The 23,111-nt window shown below is 53.3% G+C and overlaps 1 protein-coding gene across 1 annotated transcript in view; it reads right to left on the bottom strand.

Moving 5' to 3' along the window:
- Window positions 1–5,483: 5,483 nt before the first annotated feature.
- Window positions 5,484–23,111, bottom strand: part of BICRA (BRD4 interacting chromatin remodeling complex associated protein) — a 101,583-nt gene continuing 83,955 nt past the window's right edge. Inside the window, 9 exon segments of the mRNA XM_033223836.1 lie at window positions 5,484–7,436; window positions 9,281–9,383; window positions 9,628–9,722; window positions 9,904–10,052; window positions 12,184–12,245; window positions 13,220–13,329; window positions 13,614–13,794; window positions 13,967–14,466; window positions 14,469–14,577. Coding sequence (XP_033079727.1) covers window positions 6,349–7,436; window positions 9,281–9,383; window positions 9,628–9,722; window positions 9,904–10,052; window positions 12,184–12,245; window positions 13,220–13,329; window positions 13,614–13,794; window positions 13,967–14,466; window positions 14,469–14,577 — 2,397 coding nt within the window. The 3' untranslated portion in view covers window positions 5,484–6,348.

Here is a 23,111-nt window from a genome sequence, read left to right as displayed (position 1 = left end):
GGGGGTAGTTCTAGAGCTAGGAAAAGGGATGGTCCATCCCTCTGAGACCCCAGAAATCAGCTTCCCACCCACACACAACCCCAGGGGGCCCCCTGCCATGGCTCACGCCTGTAATCCCACCACTTTGGGAGGCTGATGTGGGAGGACTGCTATAGACCAGTGAGACCCCTGTCTCTACAAAAAATAAAAATAAAACAATAAAAATTATCCAGATGAGGTGGTATGCACCTACTCAGGAGGCTGCGGCAGGAGGATCCTTTGAGCCCAGGAGTTCGAGGCTTTAGTGAGCTATGATCGCACCACTGCACTCCAGCCTGGGTGACCCAGTGAGACCTTCTCTCTCTCTCTTTGTCTCTCTGTCTCTCTCTCTCTCTCTTTAAGACAAAGTCTGGCTCTATCGCCTAGGCTGAAGTGCAGGCAGTGGTGCAATCTCAGCTCATCGCAACTTTCATCTCCCAGGCTTAAGCAATCCTCTCATCTCAGCCTCCCCAGTAGCTGGGACCACAGACGCACACCACTACACCTAGCTAATTTTTTTCTTTTCTTTTCTCTTTTTTTTCTTTTTCTTTCTTTATTTATTTTTTTCTTTTTTGGTAAAGACTGGATTTCGACATTTTGGCCAGGCTGGTCTCGAACTTCTGACCTTAGATGATCCACCTGCCTCTGCCTCCCAAAGTGCTGGGATTCCAGAAGCAAGCCACAGTGCTGGGCCGAGACCCTGTGTCTTAAAAACAACGAAAGAAATAAGCAAACAAAACGCTTCCAGAGGCCTGCAGAGAAACAGGGTGCATCACCCCAGTCCAGCCGACACCACCACCCGCCTGGACTCACACAGCAGTCGCCTCCTCGCTGCACTTGGTTTCCGCCCTTGCCCCGCGTCTATTCCCCCAAACAGCCACCAGAGGGTGCTGGTGAACCTAAGTCAGCTCAGGGCCTTCCTGAAGCTCCGGTCTCACTCAGAGTAATAGCGAAATCATCCCCTTGGAGGATACGGTCCCGCACGATGAGGTGCGCTTTGTTCCCTCTCCGACCTCACCTCCAGACCGCTCCCCATAACTCATGGGCTGCAGCCGCATTGGCTATTTCGCTGTTCCCCGACACTCCAGGCAGACTCCTGCCACAGGGCCTTCGCACTGGCGGTTCCCTCTGTCTTGGATGCTGTTCCCTGAGAGATCTCCTGTGGCTTCCTCCTTCTTTTCCTGCATGTCTCTGCTCAAATATCACCTCCTCAAAGAATCCTTCCCTTCCCACCTGATCCTGAGGGTCCTGATGTGCAGTTGGGCAGGTTGTTCACTTCTCAAGGCACTCACTGGATGGGTGAGAGGGGGCTGGAGCCCAGCTCACGCTCTGCTCTTCAAATTCTGGACCCAGGAGTAAGGGGTGCCCTTTTCTAGTTCACACACAGGCATACTAGGGCCTGACAGCTGCCTTACCCACTTGCAGAGTCCTAATGAGTGAGAGTCAGGCTGCTGAGAACATACGAAAGCAAAAAGATAAAGCAGCTAAGTTACAGGTCTGCCTTTCTTTCCTGTCCAGGACATAGCCCTCCTGTACAAATAACTCTATCTTCCTGCGCCCAAGTATCACCAGACACCTGCAAGTGAGCTCACTGTACCTCTGGCATTATCAGGACTGCACAAAGCCCTCTTCAGCATGCAGCATGAACTCTATCCTACAGGCCGGGCACAGGGGCTCATGCCTGTAATCCCAACACTTTGGGAGGCAGAGGCAGACGGATCACTTGAGGTCAGGAGTTCGAGATCAGCCTGGGCAACATGGTGAAAATCCGTCTCTACTAAAAATACAAAAATTAGCTGAGCGTGGTGGTGGGCGCCTGTAATCCCAGCTACTCGGGAGGCTGAGGCAGGAGAATCGCTTGAACCCGAGAGGCAGAGGTTGCAGTGAGCTGAGATCATGCCATTGCACTCCAGCCTGGGTGACAGAGCAAGACTCCATCTAAAAAACAGACAAAAAAACCAACTCCAAGGCTGGGCGCGGTGGCTCAAGCCTGTAATCCCAGCACTTTGGGAGGCCGAGACGGGCGGATCACGAGGTCAGGAGATCGAGACCATCCTGGCTAACATGGTGAAACCCCGTCTCTACTAAAAAATACAAAAAACTAGCCAGGCGAGGTGGCGGGCGCCTGTAGTCCCAGCTACTCGGGAGGCTGAGGCAGGAGAATGGCATGAACCCAAGAGGAGGAGCTTGCAGTGAGCTGAGATCCGGCCACTGCACTCCCGCCTGGGTGACAGAGCAAGACTCCGTCTCAAAAAAAAAAAAAAAAAAAAAAAACCAACTCCATCCTATACAACCCTCAGCAAACCTTTGCTTCCTTGCAATCAGCTTCTCTCTGGCTGTGCTGCCCATTGCAAACTTGCAGTGTATTTTCCTACTTTATGTCATAAATCTGCCCCCCCCCTTTTTTTTTTTTTTTGAGATGAAGTCTCCCTCTGTTGCCTAGGCTGGAGTGTAATGGTACAATCTTGGCTCACTGCAACCTCTGTCTCCTGGGCTCAAGTGATCCTCCCAGCTCCCAAGTAGCTGAGACTACAGGTGTGCACCACCACGCCCAGCTAATTTTTGTATTTTTATTTGTTATTTTTTTTTCGATGGAATTTCACTCTTGTCGCCCAGGCTGGAGTGCAATGATGCGATCTCAACTCACTGCAACCTCTGCCTTCTGGGTTCAAGTGATTCGCCGGCCTCAGCCTCCTGAGTAGCTGGGATTACAGGTGCCCGCCGCCATGCCTGGCTAATTTTTGTGTTTTTTAGTAGAGTCAGGGTTTTGCCATGTTGGCCAGGCTGGTCTCAAGCTCCTGACCTCATGTCATTTGCCCACCTCAGCCTCCCAAAATGCTGGGATTACAGGCGTGAGCCACTGCACCCGGCCAATTTTTGTATTTTTAGTAGAGACAGGGTTTCACTATGTTAGTCAGGCTGGTCTTGAACTCCTGACATCAAGTGATCTGCCCACCTCCCAAAGTGCTGGGATTACAGGCGTGAGCCCATAAAACTGCCTTTCTTTACCTACAACTGTCTTGGTAAATTCTCTTACCCCACACCACCGGCCCAGATCATTGTTACTCACCTGTGACACCCACCTCCTTACCCTGAATTAGAGATTGAGTCATTGTGTCCTCTCAAAATATATGCTGATGTCCTAACCCTAGTGCCTGTGAATGTAATTTTATTTGGAATCAGGGTCTCTGGTCTGAAGAAAGCTAGAAGGGTTGGGCGTGGTGGCTCACGCCTGTAATCCCAGCACTTTGGGATGCTAAGGCGGGCAGATCATGAGATCAGGAGATTGAGACTATCCTGGCTAACACAGTGAAGCCCTGTCTCTACTAAGCATACAAAAAATTAGCAGGGCATGGTGGCACATGCCTGTAGTCCCAGCTACTCGGGAGGCTGAGGCAGGAAAATTGCTTAAACCCTGGAGGTGGAGGTTGCAGTGAGCCAAGATCACACCATTGCACTCCAGCCTGGGCGACAGAGCAAGACTTCTGTCTCAAAAAAAAAAAAAAAAAAAAAAGAAAGAAAGAAAGAAAAGAAAAAGAAAAAGAAAAGAAAAGAAAAAGCTAGAAGGAAATAAGAAGGGATCAGGGCCTTTGCAGATATGATTAAGTTATGACAAGGGCATACTGGTAGGACGGGCAAAAATCCAATATGGCTGATGCTCTTAGAAGAGAAGAGACACAGTGGGAAGTCAGCCGGAGATTGGACTGATTCAGCCACAAGCCAAGGAGCACCTGGGACCACCAGAAACTGGCAGAGGCAAGGAAGGATCCTCCCCTAGCACCTCTGGAGGGAGCATGGCCTTGCTGCCACCTTGTTTTTAGACTTCAAGCCTCTAGGGCTGTTGGAGAATAAATATCTGCTGTTTTAACTGCCCTATTTGGGGCATTTTGTTATAGCAACTTGAGGGGACTAATACACCTAGCATGATTTTTTTTTCTTTTTTTTTTTTGGCGGGGGAGACGGGGGATAGAGTCTCACTCTGTCACCCAGGCTGGAGTGGCACAATCTTGGCTCACTGCAACCTCCATCTCCTGGGTTCAGGTGATTCTCTTGCCTCAGCCTTCCTGGGTTCAGGCGATTTTCCTGCCTCAGCCTCCCAAGTAGCTGGGACTACAGGCACATACCACCATGCCAGGTAATTTTTGTACTTTTTTTTTTTTTTTTTAGTAGAGACAGGGTTTCACTATGTTGGCCAGGCTGGTCTTGAACTCCTGACCTCAGGCGACCTGCTCGACTTGGCCTCCCAAAGTGCCAGGGTTACAGGTGTGAGCCACCATGCCCAGCCTGATTTTTCTTTATATGGGCATCTGACACTATACACATTTACAGTGGACCCTCGCTATTTGCAAATATCATATTTGTACATTTATCTGCTCATCAAAACTTCTTTGTAATCCCCAAGTCAAGAATCTCAACACACACAGGGCTGCAAAGTATCAAGTTGCCCAACACACGTTCCCAGCTGAGGTTGAATAAGGCGACATTCTGCCCTCTGTTTTGGCTCTCGTGCCATAAACGCGCATCCTTTTTTTGGTGTATCTAGTCCCACACTTTTCACATTTTTGTGTTTCTGTTGGTGACTCATTGTTCAAAATGGCCACATGCATAGAACTGAAGTGCGATCTAGTGACCTTAAAGTGCAAGAAGCTGTGATGTGCCTTTGGAGAAAAGATAAAATACATTTGTGACATAAGCTTCCTCCAGGTTCCAGTTATAGTGCTGTTGGCATGACTCCGATGTGAATGAATCAACAATATAAATGAAAAAACGCATCTTTAGGGCTGGGCATGGTAGCTCACATCTGTATTCCCAGCACTTTGAGAGGCCAAGGCCAGAGGATCACTCAAGCCGTGGAGTTCCAGACCAGCCTGGGCAACATAGTGAGATCCCATCACTACAAAAAATGAAAAAAATTAGCTAGGCATGGTGGTGCGCCTATAATCTTAGTTACTTGGGAGGCTGAGGTGGGAGGATCACTTGAGCCTGGGAGGTCAAGGCTGCAGTGAGCCACGATCGTGCCACTGCACTCCAGCCTGGGTAACAGAGTGAGCCCATCTCAAAGATACGTTAAGAAGTGTTTTTAAACAGCAATACACGTAAACTAATGTATTGACCAAAATGTGGCGATCAGAGGCCCTTAGAAACCTAATCCTGTCTCCCTGGGGGAAATGGCTCAGTATTCACTAATTCTCCGAGTGTATGCAGAGATCATAGCACCTTAACAGAAGTAAGAATTGGCTGGATCTGGCTTAGCTGTTTACCACCTGCCTTCCCCACTAACAAGTCAGCTTACCGGCTTAGCAGGGACTTTTGTCTGCCTTGTTCACGTTGAACCCCCTGAGTCTAGAACGGGGCCTGGTACTCAGGTGCTCCACAAATGCACGGGGAAGAAGGCCTCACAACCCCAGATCCAAACACTCCCCCACTCTCAAACACCCAAAAGCAATGGGCCAAGGCGGTGTGAGTACAGTTTTAAAAAAAGGATCGGTTTTTAATTTACAAGAGTTCTAAATGTACAGAATTCTCCTTTAAAAAAATCGTTATACACAATAAATACAGTACAAAAAAATTTATCTTACAGTACTAGTTTTGTCTCCGAGATTTCAAAATCTGGCGCGGGCGGCTGGAGGCAGGAAGAACAGAGGGAAGACTAGCTGGGGAGGGGGTCAGGGGAGAGGAAGACCCTAGTTTCTTGTTTTGCTCAGATTTCAAAGTCGAGGGGTGAGGGCGTTTGAAATCTCTCACTCACTTGCGCACACACACAGACACGGGTCACGGAGCTGGACGTGTGGATGTTGGATGTCACACAGGTGCCTGCGGGCACAGCGCGCTGGGAAGCTGGCTCCCCCACCCCCTCTCTGGTTTTGTTTGACAACCTATTGGGGGCGGTGGGGAGAGGCTGAGACTATCTAGAAGGACCCTGCCAGCTCCCAGCACCCTCCACCATCTGAGAAGCCACATGGACAAGACAGGCACCCGGAGCGTTGGCATCAACCTGGTGGCCCCATCCCTGGCAAACACACGCGCGTGTCCCCTGGACAGAGGAGCAGAGTGTGCCAGGAAGCGGGAAGAAACAGGAACTGATACACCACTTTGCCCCTCCTTTGGCAGGGGAGGCGTTTTACATCACAGCCCCCTCCCCTAAATCCACGCCCACCCCCCCAGCAACCCAGCTGAAGCAGGCAGCAGGGAAGGAGGCCTTTGTGACTCAAATAACTTAGGCAAGAAAAACCATCGGGGATCCCCGGCTCGAGTCCCCAGGAGGCTGAGGGCGGACACCCGGCTGGCGTCTGCGGGAGGAGGGGACAGGGAAGGGGAGGCGGCCCGGTGTTATCTGGTCAACGTCCTGGCGCCGAGGCCGCCGTTGTGACTGGAGGGCGGGTAGGCCTCGGGCCTGTGCAGGGGCGGCGGGGAGGCGGGCGTGCCGGCCGGGGCAGCGTGGGCGTACGGGGGCGCGGGCGTCCGGCCGGGGGCCTGCTGCAGGTTCAGGATACTGTCGATGGCGCTCTGCAGGTGCTCGGTGAGCGTGTCATCCTGCGGGCTGTCGCTGGAGAAGCTGGCCTGGTCCACATCGGGCGACTCTGACTTGCGCCGCTTGGCAGGGGGCAGTGCGGGCGCCTCCCAGTCGGGGTCCCCAGTGCCTTGGGCGGCGCTGGCTGCGGGCTCTGGCGGGGCGCCCTTCAGCATACGCTGGTACAACTCATCCTCCACGGCCGCCAGCTCGCGGATGAGCCCGCTGGTGGCCTCGTCCACTTTGGCGGGCAGCGGCGCTGGGCTGCCTCCCCGTGCCCTGCCCGCGGGCGTCCCCTCTGGCGCGCCAGGGCCCCCCACGTTCTCGCGGTAGGTCTTGCGCAGTGGCAGGCGCGGGCAGTGCGGGGCGGTGGCCAGGGGCTTGCGCTCGGGGGCGGCAGGCGGCGGGTGGTCCACCGTGCCGTTCATCTGGCCCGTGGGCGGCGGTGGCGGCGGCGGCCGTGGCGGGGGCTCCGCCACCTTGAGGGCGGCGGGGGGAGGCGGGGGCTGGTGCACAGGGTCCAGGGCCGTGTTGTGCACGACTTTGCTGAGACCGGCTTCCTGCTTGATCTTAAGCTTGAGCCCAATGCGGCTCCGGGCCTCGTACGTCTTGATAGGCGGGCGGTTGCGGGAGGGCATGGGGCCATCCTCGTCGGCGTCCAAGGAGGAGGCGGCAGAGGAGGAGGAGGAGGAGGAGGACAGGGAGGACGACGCCCGGGCCCAGGTGACCGAAGGGGAGCCGCCTGCCCCGCCGTGCCGGATCACAAGCTTGGTGGGCAGGTGTGGAGGGGGCTGGGCGGAGGCCCCGGGAGCTGAAGACGACGGGGGGCCGTGGCCGGGGAGCCGATGACCCTCAGAAGAGGCTGCGACGGGGAGGCCGAGCGAGCGGGAAGAAGACACGTACTCGTCTGCAGAATCGGGGCAAAGAAAACCCACGGGGTTAGGTCAAGGTCCCCCGCGACCAAGCTGGGAGGAGCTGTGTGCAGTAAGCACCTACCACCTGCCAGGCACCAGACCGCACCCTGGACCCTCCAATCCTCAGGACAGGCTGGGTGAGACCCTCTTCAGCAAGGCCCAAATTCCCCCAACTCTAAACCACTGTGTCTGGCACAGCAGCCACGAACCACCTGGGGCTCATTCAGACTTAAGGGAATTCAGAGAATATACAACAAGGCTCACGCCTGTAATCCCAGCATTTTGGGAGGCCAATGCAGGGGGATCGCTTGAGCCCAGGAGTTTGAGACCTTCCTGGGCACAGTAGTGAGACCCCTGTCTCTACAAACAAATAAATAAATAAAATATAAAAGTTCTATTGGACAGCGTTGCTCTAATTATATATATAACTTTTTAAAAATGGGGTTAAGAAGTATCTAATTTCAAAGTCTGGTCTGAAATGACATGAGGTGTTTTTGTTGTTGTTGTTGTTTGAGACAGTCTCATTCTGTGGCCCAGGCCGGAGTGCAGTGGCATGATCTCAGCTCACTGCACCCTCCACCTCCTGGGTTCAAGTGATTCTCCTGCCTCAGCCTCCCAAGTAGCTGGGATTATAGGTGCCAGACACCACGCCCAGCTAATTTTTGTATTTTTAGTAGAGACAGGGTTTCACCACGTTGCCCAGGCTGGTCTCGCACTCCTGACCTCAGGTGATCCATCAGCCTCAGCCTCCCAAAGTGCTGGGATTACAGGTGTGAGCCACCGCACCCGGCTACATGAGGTTATTTATGGTCTTGATTTATCCCAACTACTCTGGATACCCATCGATTTCACTCCAGAAGTGTGTTTGATCACAGAGTGCTTCCCCAAACCCACTGGGGGTAAATCAGAAGACAGCATCTAGGTAGCTCATCACCTTTCTAAAAGCAAAGATTCCAGAACATATCGGGCCCCAGTGGTATCAGATAAGGGACTGTAAACTGATCATCAAAACCCCCACTTTACAAAATGAGAACACGGAGACACAGAGAAGGTAAGTAACTTGCCCAAGGTCACACAGTCAGTAAGTGGCAGAGCCAGAGTTTGAACCAAGACTCCAGCATCGAATCCCTAACCACCGAACTATCCTTCCGCTCCTACCCTAGAGACTTCAGACTCGCTTCCGGCCCCTCCTTCACTATGGCCACCCCTTTGCACCCATTTAAGTACCAATGACTACGTTTTCAAAATTAAGGTCCAGAGCTCGAGGTGAAAAGCCTGGGCCTGGCAGCAGAAAGCAGGGACCATGTTTTTTGACCATGTTTTTTCAAGGGAAGCTCTGGAGTTGGAATGCAGGTGAGGGCTAAGGGAATATTCTAAAAACTCTGGCAGCTGGGATCTGCCTGTACCGTTTCCTGCAGACAGGAGACTAGAGTGAGGCCAGCGAGCCGCCTAAGGTGCAACACTTAAGGAGGCGCTCACTCTCAGAGTCCCCAAAGGACTGGCACCCAAGAGTAGGCGCTACCTTATATACTTTGCAACCTAGGAGCCTGCTCTCCCGTTTTCTGTCCCACGGAGGTGGCAGAATATTCCCCCCATCCTAGGGTGTCGGGGTTCGTGAAAGGGACACACAAGGATGGAGGAAGATGGATGTGGGCTTTCTGGTCTGGGAGGCGGGAGGTCAGGGGAGGCCCAGCCGCAGTAGCAAGGCGGGGCTGGGGCGCCTCCTAGTGGTGGAGTGAGGTAGGGCCACACACCTACTCCCCACCCGGAATCTAACTCTTCCGCCCAGGTGGGGTGGGGGCACCTCTCCCTCCCCCCCCTCACTACCCTCTCTCACCTGGCTTCTCCTTGGCCAGCTGTTTATCCAAGGCAAGGGTGGTCTTCTCCTCCTGAATGAACATTCGGTCGATCATTACCATCTCCGCTGAGGGGCTCACCCTCTGGGGTAGGGGGAAGAGAAGACGTGCGAGTGAACCAGCAAGAAGGCGGAAGGGGCGCGAGCGATGGGGACGATGCGCACAGGGTCCAAACTATCCTTGTGATCGGAGCTCACGCCTCCCTCCCAACCTCCCTCCCGGGGCTAAAAGGGGTGGAAGGCTCCACCTTGCCCAGAGCGGGCGAGGGAAAGGGGCAGCGTCCCAGCGGGGAAGAGCCCAGAAGCGAGGAAGGCAACTCTGACCCTACCCGGGACTCCTCTAGGAGCAGGAGCCGATATTTATTGAGCATGGCCTGGGTGCGTTTCAGCAGCTGCGTGGAGACCGTCTCAAACTCCTCATCCACTACAAGGAAGGGAAGAGAGGCAAGGGCGGAGATGTTGGGGGCGGCCACAGACGCGCAGGAAGGACGGCGGGGCAGGGCAGCACAGCACACTGTGCACCTACAACTCTACGCTGGCAGTGCCCCGCCCCACCGGCTGGGGTCCCCCGGGACATATAAGGCTGTGTCCTGGGGAGGCCTCACCTTTGTGGTAGTCACTGGGGGAGGGGAGGGCGCCCTGGTAGACATGGTAGGGCAGAAGGCGATGCAGGGCGTCCTCGAAGGAGGGGAAGGCCGTCTTGTAGTCGGGGTGCAGGACGGAGCCCTGGTGTTTGTGCAAATGCTCCAGGAAACTGCGGGTGGAGAGGGGAGAGACCACACACGGCGGAGGGTCGGGGGGGAGGGTGGTGCGCAGGTGAGGGCCAGGGGAAGTCCCTGAACCCTCAGCCCCAGACCGCAACTGAACACAATAGAGGGAAGGGGAATACTTGGGCAGCGGTGTTCGCATGTGCTGAACGTGTTTGGTCCGTCTCACTGAGTCCCTGGGGCCGACCAAAGCAGTACTATCGCTATCCCCCATTTTACAGAAGGGGAAGGTGAGGTGGAGAAAGTGAAGTGAAGTCACTCCTTCCCAAAGCACATAAAGGAGGAAGAGCAGAGCGGGAGGCCAGAGCCTGGAAGCTGCTATTCTGCCTCCTGCCACCTGGGGCCAGTGTGGCTCCACCCTGCCTCCTCCTAAGTGTAGCCTTCGGGAGGGAGGGAGGGAGGGAGGGAGACTGGATCCTGTCTTCTCACTGGGCCGCTTTTGTAGCCCATGTTACAGTGGGTTGTGTCTATTGGCCGTGTGACTGTCTCTCCCACCAGGCAGGCCCAACTCCACACTTGGCTAAAAACCAGCAGCCTCTCTGTACTATGGGGGCAGGGACTTTGTGTCACTTACACCTGTGTTCCCAACATGGGGCTCAGGCCTGGGCACTGAGTGGGGACTTAATCTACACTCCTAGGCTAGGCAGAGGCTCACGCCTGCAATCCCAGCGTTTTGCGGGGCCGAGCCAGAAGGACTGTCTGAGCCCAGGAGTTCAAGATCAGCCTGGGCAACACAGCAAGACCCTGTCTCTACAAAAATTATTTAAAAATTAGCCGAGTGTGGTGGCACGTGCGTGTAGTCTCAGCTACTCAGGAGACTAAGATGGGAGGATCGCTTGAGCCCAGGAGTTTCAGACCAACCTGGGCCGGGCATGGTGGCTCACATCTGTACTCCCAGCACTTTGGGAGGCCGAGATGGGCAGATCACCTGAGGTCAGAAGTTCAAGGCCAGCCTGGCCAACATAATGAAAACCCATCTCTACTAAAAATACAAAAAATAGGCACCTGTAATCCCAGCTACTTAGGAGACTGAGGCAGGAGAACCACTTGAACCCAGGAGGCAGAGGCTGCAGTGAGCCGAGATTGCACCACCGCACTCCAGCCTGGGTGATAAAATGAGTCTTGGTCTCCAAAAACAAAACAAAACAAAACAAAACAAAAACAAAACCAACCAGACTGGGCAACATAGTAAGACCTTGTCTCCACAATATATATATATATATATATTTTGGTGGGAGGACGGAGTCTCGCTCTGTCACCCAGGCTGGAGTGCAATGGCACAATCTCAGCTCACTGCAACTTCCACCCCCCAGCCTTACATGTTTTTAAAAAACATTCATGGTGGGCTGGGCGTGGTGGCTCACACCTGTAATCCCAGCACCTTGGGAGACCGAGGCAGGCGGATCACTTGAGGCCAGGAGTTCAAGACCAGCCTGGCCAACATGGTGAAACCCTGTCTCTACTAAAAATACAAAAATTAGCTGGGCATGGTGGCGGGTGCCTGTGGTCATAGCTACTTGGGACGCTGGGGTAGGAGAATCACATGAACCCGGGAAGCGGAGGTTGCAGTGAGCCAACATTGCTATTGCACTCTAGCCTAGGTGACAGAGTGAGACTCTGGCTCAAAGAAACCCCCCTAAAACAAAACAAAAAACTCTGGTGGTGGAAGGAGGGCAGGAGAGAGGGCAGACAGGCATCCAGCATTTACCCGTCCATCCACCCAGACTCCCATCCATCCATTCCCAAACACCCCCCATCACCCTCCCGACAGCCATGTCCACCCACTCACTTCCCCCACCCAGTAGGGCTCATGCCCCGCCATGTGGGAGATGCAGAAGGCACAGCAACAACCAGGACGGACCAAACTGCTGCCCTCTTGAGCCCCAGCCTGGCGGAGTCACAGCTCACCCTCCCTCCACCACCCTCTGGTCACCCCCATTACCACCCCATTTTCCAGAAGGGGAAACTGAGGGTCTATGAGGGAACTACATTGCTAGCAAGAGGTAGAGCTGGGCTTGGCAAGTGGGTCCCCCAACCCCGCTTCTGGAGGGTGGCCCCATGCTCCCCAGGTCTCTGGAAAGTATAGGGCAGGCATGCAAGGGTGGGGTGTGGACTCACCAGGCTTCCTTGCTGGGCTGAAGTGTTGGGGGCTTCTTCAGGCCACTCAGCTTGCTCTCGTACTGGGAGAAGAAAGGTGAGTGAGAGGCCTTTGCCTCCAGAAGCCTTCCCTCCCCTGACCTGCTTCCCCTTCGCGCCCTGACCCGCTTCCCCTGCAGCCTGGGATAAAGACGGGGCAGGGGACTGGTGTCTCACCCGGGTAGGGGCCTGGCCCCAGCTGCAGGATCCCCTGCCCATCACAATAAACCCCAGGGGGAGACCTGGGCTGGGCTGGGGAGCGGACAGAGAGGGTGAAAGGCAGGCTGGAGCCCTGGGCATCCTCCACCTGGGTCCCCTCCGTCCCCTCGCCCAGGGCCGCCGGTGTGAGACCTCCCTCCTCTGCTGGATGCCTGCTTCCCACGTCACTGCCCAGCACCCGGCACCCCTGCCTCGCACAGTCTCTCTCCCCATGCGGCTCCAGTCGTTTCGCGCCCCCACCTCCCTTCCTTGCTTCCCCTCTTGTCCTCAGCGTCTGGCCTTTGTTCCGGCATCTCCGTCTCTGAGCCTCTCCCGGCCTCTTGGGTCCTGGTCCTCCCATCTGCTCCTCTCCTTGTCTTCCATCTCCCCGTCTTACAGGTGGCCTCGGCCTCAGCTGTCCCTGCCCTCTCACCCTTCCATTCTCGGTCCCTGATCCGCTCTGTCTCAGGTCTGTCTCGTCTCAACCCGCCTTTCCTATCCTGAGTCTTAGCGCTGTCCTCCCCATCCTGTGTCCACGTCACTTGCTCTTGCCCCAGTGACAGTCCCTCACACTGTTGCTAGTCGTCTTGGTGCCGTCTCTGTCCCACCATCTCCATGCTTCTCCCTCATCTCTGGCTGCCTGTCTGGGTGTCGTTCTGCCCTTCCTGTCCCTGCACAGCTGTTCGTGGTCTCAGCTGCCTGATGGTCCCAGCTTCATCCTGTCCCCGTCTTCCCGTGTCTCCCTGCCCCTGCCAGCCCCAGTTCCCAGTTCCCGAAGACTCCTGGTCCTGTCCTGACCCTTGCTCTGAGGGCCCCTTACCTGCAGCCCAGAGGTCTTCCCTGGCCCAGAGGAAGTGGCCTTGGCCACATTCAGGGTCGGGAGGTTGCTGGCAAAAGCCTTGTTCTCAGCCGGAAGCAGAGGAGGGAGGCCTGGGGTGGGTGGGGTGGGGAGACAGGGCCTACGGTCACTGCATGAAGGCCCCTTCCTCAAACGGTAGCCCCACCCTGTACCCCACCCCTCTCCTCCTGGCCCTCCGGCCCTTCAAATCTGGGGCCAGCCCTGCCACCTCAAGCCTTCCTGGGTCCCTTGAGTTCTGGCTGATGCCCTGTGCTGAGTCCCACAGCCCTGCCCCAGCCCCTCCTCCCTGCTCTCAGCCCCGCTCGCCCATCTTCAGGCCCTGTCTCCCTGGGCACGTGGGCGACCTCTCCCCTACCTGTGGTGGCCATGGGCGCCGGGGCGGGGGCGTGGCTGGGGGTGGTGGGGGTCCCGGATGGGGCCTGCCCACTGACCAGCACAGAAGCAGTGGGGCTGGTGAGGGGCCCCAGGCTGGTGGCGGTCTGCGGGGCGGCAGGGCCCCCCCCAGTCTTGTTCTGGAGAATGATTCCGGACGGCACCTGAGGAGGGGACAGGTGGATGAGGGGTGGGGAACACAGGCTAGGAGTGGGGGTGTCCAGACGCAGCAGGGCTGGGGAGGAACACAGAGCCGTAAGGCGGAGGGGCTCCATCAGACTGAGGGGGTGGGATGGGATGGGGCTGATGGGGCGGGCGGTCCCTGCCTCCCGTTACCTGGTGAAATCTCTCGAGAAGAGCCTTCGGCTGGGGCAGCGCTGGGAAGGGGGTGGTCACCATCTGGAAGGTCCGAGGAGGCGGTGGGGGGGGTGCTGCCGGCTCGGGGACCAGGTGGAGGGTTGAAGGGGGCGTGGGGGACTTGTGGGGCCCCTGGCCAGGTGGGAACTGGAGCTGGAAGTCGGATGGCGTAGGGGCTGGCAACCTGGAGGACGTCTCGGAGGAGGAGGCCACAGCGGAGGAGGTGGAGGATGGAGGGAGGTGGGGGGCTGGGGGCAGCGGTCCCTCAGGCGGCTGGGATGGGGGGCGGAGAGGTGGCTGGGGCGGGCCTGGGGCAGTAGGGGCCGGGTTGCTGGCAGGTGGGGGAACGCCCAGCTGGTTTTGGATGACAAAGATGCCAGGCAGAGTTGGGGGGGCCTGGGGTGGGGGACAAGGGTGCAGGGCTGGTTCTGAGGGAGGGCGGGACACACTCTGGGGCCGGGAGGGTGGGCGGGAAGGGGCCGGGCGGGGTGTGGGGAGGGCAGGTGGGGGCTGTCCCCCAGAGGGGCCTGGTGAGGTAGTGACGGGGACGAAGAGGGGCCTGGGCCCTTCAGTGGAGCCGCTGCCGGGATCTGGGCAGGGGAGGGAGGGAGAGGGGAGGGGCGGGGGTCAGAACCAACCGTAGCTCCCATTGCCCCAAGACACTGGGGTCCCCAGCCATCCCCGCCAGAAGCCCCCTTCCTAGCCCACCCCATCCTAAGAAGGGAGCCCGCCACGGCTGCCCTTCCCTCCCTCGTCTCTCACTCCCCATGGCGCCCCTCCACCTGCCCCCGACCTCTGTCCCCCACCCCAGCTCCTCCACATTTCTCTGGCCTCCAATTTCAAACCCCCTTCTGCCCCATTCCCCCAGCCCCTCGCAGTCCCCCGGACAAAGGCAAGCCCTGTAGGGTTGGGGTGGCAGCAGCGGAGGAAGCAGAGGCAGTGGTGGCGGCGGCAGCAGGGGCACCACACCTGCTGCCCAGCAGGAGGCAGGAGGGCCGGGCGGCGAGCACAGCAGCGGGGAAGGAGGGCGGGTAGGGCAGCGTCCCAGCCGCCAGCCCCCACCAGCCCATCTAGCCAAGTCAAGGCAAAGAGACACCAGCATGATGCTGTGTACTGTGGCTAGGGGCTGATGGCCATGGCACAGGGGCTGCCGAGGATACGGATGGCCACACAGGGACAGGCCTGGGTTCACAGCCACATGTGGACCTCTGGATGTGGGCATGGGAAGGCCCAGACTTCTAAGTGTCCTGGGCACCTGCCTCTGTGTGCCTGTGTGGCCATGGCTGCAGGCCTACCTGGGCGCCACGTGAGCTTGCGGGTGCAAGCGTGCGTGTGTGTGCACAACATACCAGATTGTGATGAAGCCTGTGTCTGCAAGCACACGTGATCTGGTGCTAGTTCTGTCACGCGCACACAGCCACCTCGCCTAAAGCATGTCTCAAACAGAGCGCCTTGCCCCTATGGACCCTCCTCCCAAAGAATCATAACCAGAGCAGCCACTGTGTAACCAGTGGGTACCAGCTGTGTACCCAACACTGGGCTGGCACCGTGACGCTTGCTGTCACAGAATCTGCATCCTAGTAACAGCTCATGCTGATCTAACACGAATGGCCGGCCTCCTGCATCCATTTGTGCAATCTCTCCCTAGCCCTGAGAGCAGTGGTAACACTGGACCCATTTCACAGATAAGAAACTGAGGCCAAGGCGCCGAAACTGGTCCAGACTCTCCAGGCTGGGGAAGGCGGAACTGAGGCCTTTACACTGCTCAGTGACTTCTGAGCCGTTTCTCAAAGCTGACTGAGTTCAGGCTTAGACAGCTCAGGAGATCTGCCCGAGGACAGCCAGCGCCACCACACTCCAGAGCCGGACCTCTCGGCATGACATCAGATTCACCACCAGCTTTGGCCTCTAAGTCCTAGAGCCCTTCCAGCATCCCTTCCAAGCTGGGCCCTGAGTAACTTCTGACAGTTAAAGAACCAAACCAAACCAACCAATCAATCAATTAATCAGTCATCAATCCAGACACCGGAAAGGTTTGCCACCTCTAAGAAGAGATAAGAGGCACAGTCCTTGGCACTGTGTACGGCTGATGGGGCTGTCCCCTGGAAGGCAGCTTGGTCTGGGGACTTTGAAAGGGTCACTACTTTGACCTGGAAATTCCCCCTCCAGGAATCTGTGATAAAGAATATTCGGCTGGGCATGGTGGCTCACGCCTGTAATCCCAGCCCTTTGGGAGGCTGAGGCGGGCAGATAACCTGAGGTCAGGAGTTCGAGACAAGCCTGGTCAATATGATGAAACCCCGTCTCTACTAAAAATACAAAAAAAACATTAGCCGGGCATGGTGGCATGCACCTGTAATCCCAGCTACTTGGGAGGCTGAGGCTGGAGAATCGCTTGAACCTAGGAGGCGGAGGTTGCAGCGAACCAAGATCGCGCCACTGCACTCGAGCCTGGGCAATAAGAGTGAAACTCTGTCTCAAAAACAAACATCAAAAAAGGATATTCAAGTACTTGCTCATGGGGATACCCACTGTGGGAGTATTTACAATAGAGGAGAAGGAGAAATGACTCAAATGGCCAATTCTCCGACATCGCTGAGTCGGAGAAAAAAGAACTTGCCCACTCAACAGGTTCCAAGGGCTCAGGGAGGTGGCCCGCACGCAGCGGCACTCTGATGCTACATGAAATAGGAGAATAATACAATACTACAGGATCCCTGGGCGCCTGGTGAAGTTGGATTATGGACAGTGGATTTGACAACAGTATCATGTCAATGCTGTCTGCTTTATTTCTTTGCAGTATGATGGTTAAGAAAGAGAATGTCGTTGTTCTCAAAGGTTAAAATATTATACTAAAATATTAAGGGGTAGGCTGGCCGCGGTGGCTCATGCCTGTAATCCCAGCACTTTGGGAGACCAAGGCAGGTGGATCACTTGAGCCCAGGAGTTCAAGACCAGCCTGGTCAACATAGTGAAACCCCATCTGTACTAAAAACACAAAAATTAGCAGGGCATGGTGGTGTGCACCTGTACTCCCAGCTACTCAGGAGGCTGAGGCTTGAACCCAGGAGGAAGAGGCTACATTGAGCCGAGACTGCACCATTGCACTCCAGACTGGGCAACAGAGTGAGACTCAGACTCAAAAATAAATAAATACATAAATAAATAAAATAAAATATTGAGGGGCGAAGGGGTATAATGGTTGCAACTTACTCTCAACTGATTCAGAAAAAAATGTACACAGAATGAGAATGCTAAGGTCAAGGCAAATGCAGCAAAAGGCTGACAATGGGTAGATGTTGGAGGCAGCCACCACCAATCCCCACCTCCTTGTGTTCAGTCCCCTCCCACTGCTGGTCTTTGTGGCCAATAGACTTTGGCAGAAGTGATTATATGACATTTCCAAGATTAGTTATAAAAAGCCTGCTGCTCCCATCCTGAGCATTCTCAGTCTGTTTCTATTGGGTCACTCACTTTGCAGGAAGCCAACCGCTGTGTGTCATGTGCTGCCCCTTGGAGAGGCCCACTGAGGGAGCAATTGAGGCCTCCTGCTAATAGCCACACAAGTGAGCATGGGAGCAGGTTCTCCAGATCAGTGGGACCTTCAGATGACTACCGCCCAACTGACATCGTGACTACAACCTCATGGGAGATGCAGAGCTAGAACCTCCTAGCTAAGCTGCTTTCAGATTCCTGATGCTTAGAAACTGTGTGAGACATGTGAATACTTGCTGTTTGAAGCTGGTAAGTTTTGAGGGTAATTTACTGCATAGCAATAGATAACTAATACATCTAGTTGAGGAGTAAAGAACTCCTATGAGCTCTCTGTACTAGTCCTGAAACTTTTTATGTGTTTGAAGTCATTTAAACATAAAAAGCTTAAAGATACCAAAAACTTAAAAAGTTTTAATTTCATTCTCATCAAAAGTGCACACACACACAACCCACAAATTAAGTCACATGCCAAAGGACTTACTGGGAAAAATACTTGTAACTCCTAGCACAAAGTTCATCTCTCTCATATATAAAGAGCCTCTAGAAATTACTAAGAATTACAACTGGTGAGAAAAAGGGGCAAAGGATATGATCAGACAGTGCACAGAAAAGGAAAGACAAAAGGCTTGAGTATTTCCAGTATTATCACTTGTAATAAGAAAAATGCACAGCAAAACGCACCCCAGGGCACTATTTTTCACCCTAGGGTACCATTTATCACCCATCGCATTAGGAATAAAGCCTATGTCTAGTAAAGACGCTTGCATATACTACCCTTGGGGGTCTAAACTGGCATAATTTGCTACAACTCCAGAGGAATGCAATTCAGCAGTAGCTATCCATGTTATAAATGCACACTTGCTTTGGTCCAGCAAACAGGCTTCGAGGAAGTAAACAGACCTGCACACATGGGAAGTAACAGGTGAACAAGTAGGCCAGGCATGGTGACTCACGCTTGTAATCCCAGAGCTTTGGGAGGCTGAGGCGGGCAGATCACCTGAGGTCAGGAGTTCGAGACCAATCTGGCCAACATGGTGAAACCCTGTCTCTATTAAAAATACAAAAATTAGCTGAGCATGGTGGCATGCGCCTGTAGTCCCAGCTACTAGGCAGGCTGAGGCAGGAGAATTGCTTGAACCTGGGAGGCGGAGGTTGCAGCGAGCCAATATCAGGCCATTGCACTCCAGCCTGGGCAAAAAGAGCGAAACTGTCTCAAAAACAAAAGCAAAAACAAAAACAAAACAAGTGAACAAGTTGTTTCCCGCAGCTTCATGTAGAATGCCAAAATCTGGATGTGGCCTAACATGCATCAATATGGCATTTCCTGGGGAAATGAACTGTACAAAGGAATACTTCAAAACTCTAACAGAAAACAAGCAAACTCTCTGTTGCTGTCACAGTAAGTACATAATGAGCTCCCCTTTGGGTACAAATGGGAGAGAAATATAAACCATATTTGCACTAGGTTGTATATACACAAAGAACTGGAAAGGGATACAAAAATTAGGCCAGGTGGCCAGGCGTGGTGGCTCACGCCTATAATCCCAGTACTTTGGGAGGTCAGGCGGACAGATCACCTCAGGTCAGGAGTTCAAGACCAGCCTGGCCAACACGGCGAAACCCTGTCTCTACTAAAAATACAGAAATTAGCTGGCAGGGTGGTGGGTGCCTGTAATCCCAGATACTCCAGAGGCTAAGGCAGAGAGAACTGCTTGAACTCAGGAGGTGGGGGTTGCAGTGAGCAGAGATCTTGCCACTGCACTCCACACTGGGCGACAGACTGAGACTCTATCTCAAAAAAAATAAAAATTAATTAGGCTAGGCTCAGTGGCTCATGCCTCTAAACCCAGCACTCTGGGAGGCTAAGGCAGGAGGACTGCTTGAGCCCAGGAGTTCAAGACCAGCCTGGACAACAGAGCAAGACCTTGTCTCTAAAAAAAAAGAAAAAAAGAAAAAAATTTTGATGATTGTACCATGTGAATAAAATGCCTTATTTAAAAAATGTTTTAAATAAAATTGGGGTCGGGGGAGTTAAACAGAAACTCCATACCAAAATGTTACAATATTTATCTTAGAAAAAACAAAGCTAGGCCTGGCATAGTGGCTCACGTCTGTAATCCCAGCACTTTGGGAGGCCAAGCCAGGTGGATCACTTGAGGTGAGGAGTTCAAGACCAGCCTGGCCAACATGGTAAAACCTCGTCTCTCTAAAAATAGAAAAATTAGCCAGGCATGGTGGAATGTGCCTGTAATCCAAGTTACTTGGGAGGCTGAGGCAGGAGAATTGCTTCAATCCCAGAGACAGAGGTTGCAGTGAGCCAAGATCATGCCACTGCACTACAGCCTGGGCGACAAAGCGAGAAGCTGTCTCAAAAACAAAAAATAAAACAAAGAAAAAAAAATTTTTTTTTTTTTTTTGAGAGCAATCTCAGCTCGCTACAACCTCTGCTTCCCAGGTTCAAGCAATTCTCCTGCCTCAGCCTTCCGAGTAGCTGGGATTATAGGCGCACACCATCACATCCAACTAATTTTTGTATTTTTAGTAGAGATGGGGTTTCACCATGTTGGTTAGGATGGTCTCAATCTCTTGACCTCGTGATCCACCCAACTTGGCCTCCCAAAGTGCTGGGATTACAGGTGTGAGCCACTGTGCCTGGCCAGAAAATTTTTTTTTTTTTACTAACTGCTTCCACACAGTGGTATTATGTGTGACTTATTTTTCTTCTTTGTTCTTTTCTGTATTTTCTACATTCCCTAAACGAGCACCAAATTATTATTATTATTATTATTTGGTCTTCAACTGCTGGCCTCAAGTGATCCCCCCATCTTAGCCTCCCAAAGCAAAAAAATTACCATATGAGTGGATTGTTCACCAAGAGATTCCCTCCTTCTCTTCCTTCCCTTTCTTTCTTTCTTCACAAATGAAGTCTCGCTATGTTGCCCAGGCTGGCCTCAAACTCCTGGGCTCAAGTGATCCTCCTGCCTCAGCCTCCCTCCTGAGTAGCCGGGGCTACAGGCATGAGCCACCACACCCAGCTTCCAAGAGATTTCAAGAACCCCATGTGGAGGCGGCAAGATGCTCAACTTCACACACAATTAGAGAAAAGCACAGGGGGTGTGTCACTTTCCAGCCTGGCAAAGAGCAGGCCAGCTGCTAATCTCGTGTGTCGGTAAAGCTGCAGGACCAAGCGAAGCCATCACTGGCATGAACTTTTTCAAAAAGGTTTAGCACTTTCCACAAAATGGCTGGAAAGCTTATCCTTTGCGTCTAGTAATTCTATTTTTAGAAATTTACCCTGCAAGTACTTTCATACCTGTGTGCAAAGGATGGATGCAAGAATTTTTTTTTTTTTTTTTTTTGAGGCAGAGTCTCACTCTGCCACCCAGGCTAGAGTGCAGTGGCATGATCTCAGCTCACCACAACTCCCTCTAGGCTCACTACAACCTCCGCCTCCCAGGTTCAAGCGATTCTCCTGCCTCAGCATCCCAGGTAGCTGGGATTACAGGTGCCCACCATCATGCCTCACTCATTTTTGTATTTTTAGTAGAGATGGGGTTTCACCACGTTGGCCAGGCTGGTCTCGCACTCCTGACCTCAGGTGATTGCCTGACTCGGCCTCCCAAAGTGCTGGGATTACAGGTGTGAGCCACCACGCTCAGCCAAGAATATCTTATAGGAGTTTCGTTTGTTGACAATGACAAATAAACCACCTGAAGTATTCCTGAAGAAGGGGCTGAATAAAGAAATCATGGTATGTCCATATCACAAAACACAATAAAGACATCAAAAGAAAGAGGCAAACTATAGCCCACAAGCTAAGAATCGTTTTTACATATTGTTTTTTTTTTGAGACGGAGTCTCGCTCTGTCGCCCAGGCTGGAGTGCAGTGGCCGGATCTCAGCTCACTGCAAGCTCTGCCTCCCGGGTTTATGCCATTCTCCTGCCTCAGCCTCCTGAGTAGCTAGGACCACAGGCGCCCGCCACCTCGCCCGGCTAGTTCTTTGTATTTTTTAGTAGAGACGGGGTTTCACCGTGTTAACCAGGATGGTCTCCATCTCCTGACCTCGTGATCCGCCCGTCTCGGCTTCCCAAAGTGCTGAGATTACAGGCTTGAGCCACCGCGCCCGGCCCGTTTTTACATTTTTAAACAGTTGAAGAAAAAAAAATCATAAGAATACTATTTTGTGACTTGCAAAAATTACATGAAACTCCAATTTCAGTGCCCTTAAACAAAGTTTTATTGGAACACTCCTGTGCTCATTCATTTGCATATGGTCTGTGGCTGCTTTTGCGCTCTAATAACAGAGACCATACGGCCCTCAAAAGCCTGAAACATTTACTATTGCCTCTTTCTAGAAAGTTGCCCGGAAAAATAAACAAATAAATGAATAAAAATCAAATTAAGCAAAAAGAAAGTTTGCCTGGCTTCTTTCCCTTCACAGCTCTTTCAACATGCCCAACTCTGTTCTAAAACATTTTAATGTTAATATACATCTATTAATTTACAGATATTAGTTTATTTAACCCTTACAGCTGTACGAAGTAGCCGCTGTTCCTATCATTCTCATTCTGCAGGCAAGGACACCGTGGTACAACAGAGAGGCAAGCAGCTTGCTGAAGGTCACAGGGCCTGTAAGTGGCCAAGTCCTATTTCCTAACTCCCACATCACAGCGATCCTCCCAGATGGTGGTTTGCAAAAAAAAAACCCCAAAATAAAAACACACCCCTACACATAGTAACCATTGATAATGGCTGAAGTCATCTTAGGGGGTTGTGACCAGCACTTAAAAAGAACAGTGGAGGCTGAGTGTGGTAGCTCACGCCTGTAATCTCAGCACTTTGGGAGGCCAAGGTGGGCAGATCACCTGAGGTCAGGAGTTTGAGAACATCCTAGGCAACATGGTGAAACCTCATCTCAACTAAAAACACAAAAATCAGCTTGGCATGGTAGTGCACTCCTGTAATTCCAGCTACTCGGGAAGCTGAGGCAGGAGAATCGCTTGAACCTGGGAGGTGGAGGTTGCAGTGAACCGAGATAGTGCCGCTGCACTCCAGCCTGGGCGACAGAGGGAGACTCCATGCCTCCCCGCTAACCCCAGAAAAGACAGTGGAAACAGAATAGAAAATATTGATGTGTATCACACATTGTAACTTCTGTTTCTGTGATATGTGTATATATACAAATACATATATGTAGGCGTGTCCTGAGTGGTGACATAAAATGAAATTCTTGTGCCAGGCACGGTGGCTCACACCTGTAATCCCAGAACTTTGGGAGGCCGTGGTGGGCAGATCGCCTGAGATCAGGAGTTCGAGACCAGCCTGGCCAACATGGAGAAACCCTATCTCTACCAAAAATACAAATATTAGCTGGATGTGGTGGCACGTGCCTGCAGTCCCAGCTACTCGGGAGGCTGAGGCAGGAGAATCGCTTGAACCCGGGACGTGAAGGTTGCAGTGAGCTGAGATCGCGCCACTGCACCCCAGCCTGGGTGACAGAGCAAAAAAATAAAATAAAAAAGTAATTCTTATCCTGGGTGGTGGGTCAAGGAAAAAAAAAAAAAAAGATTTGAAAGCCAGTGCTCCAAGATATGTTGCTAAATAAGCAAAGCCAGATGCAGAACACAG

The sequence above is a fragment of the Trachypithecus francoisi genome, unplaced genomic scaffold (genome assembly GCF_009764315.1).
Source record: "Trachypithecus francoisi isolate TF-2019V2 unplaced genomic scaffold, Tfra_2.0 Lachesis_group12, whole genome shotgun sequence".
Classification (NCBI taxonomy): domain Eukaryota; kingdom Metazoa; phylum Chordata; class Mammalia; order Primates; family Cercopithecidae; genus Trachypithecus; species Trachypithecus francoisi.
Note: the sequence above shows the minus strand (reverse complement) of the source record. Positions and strands in the feature narration are given on the sequence as shown.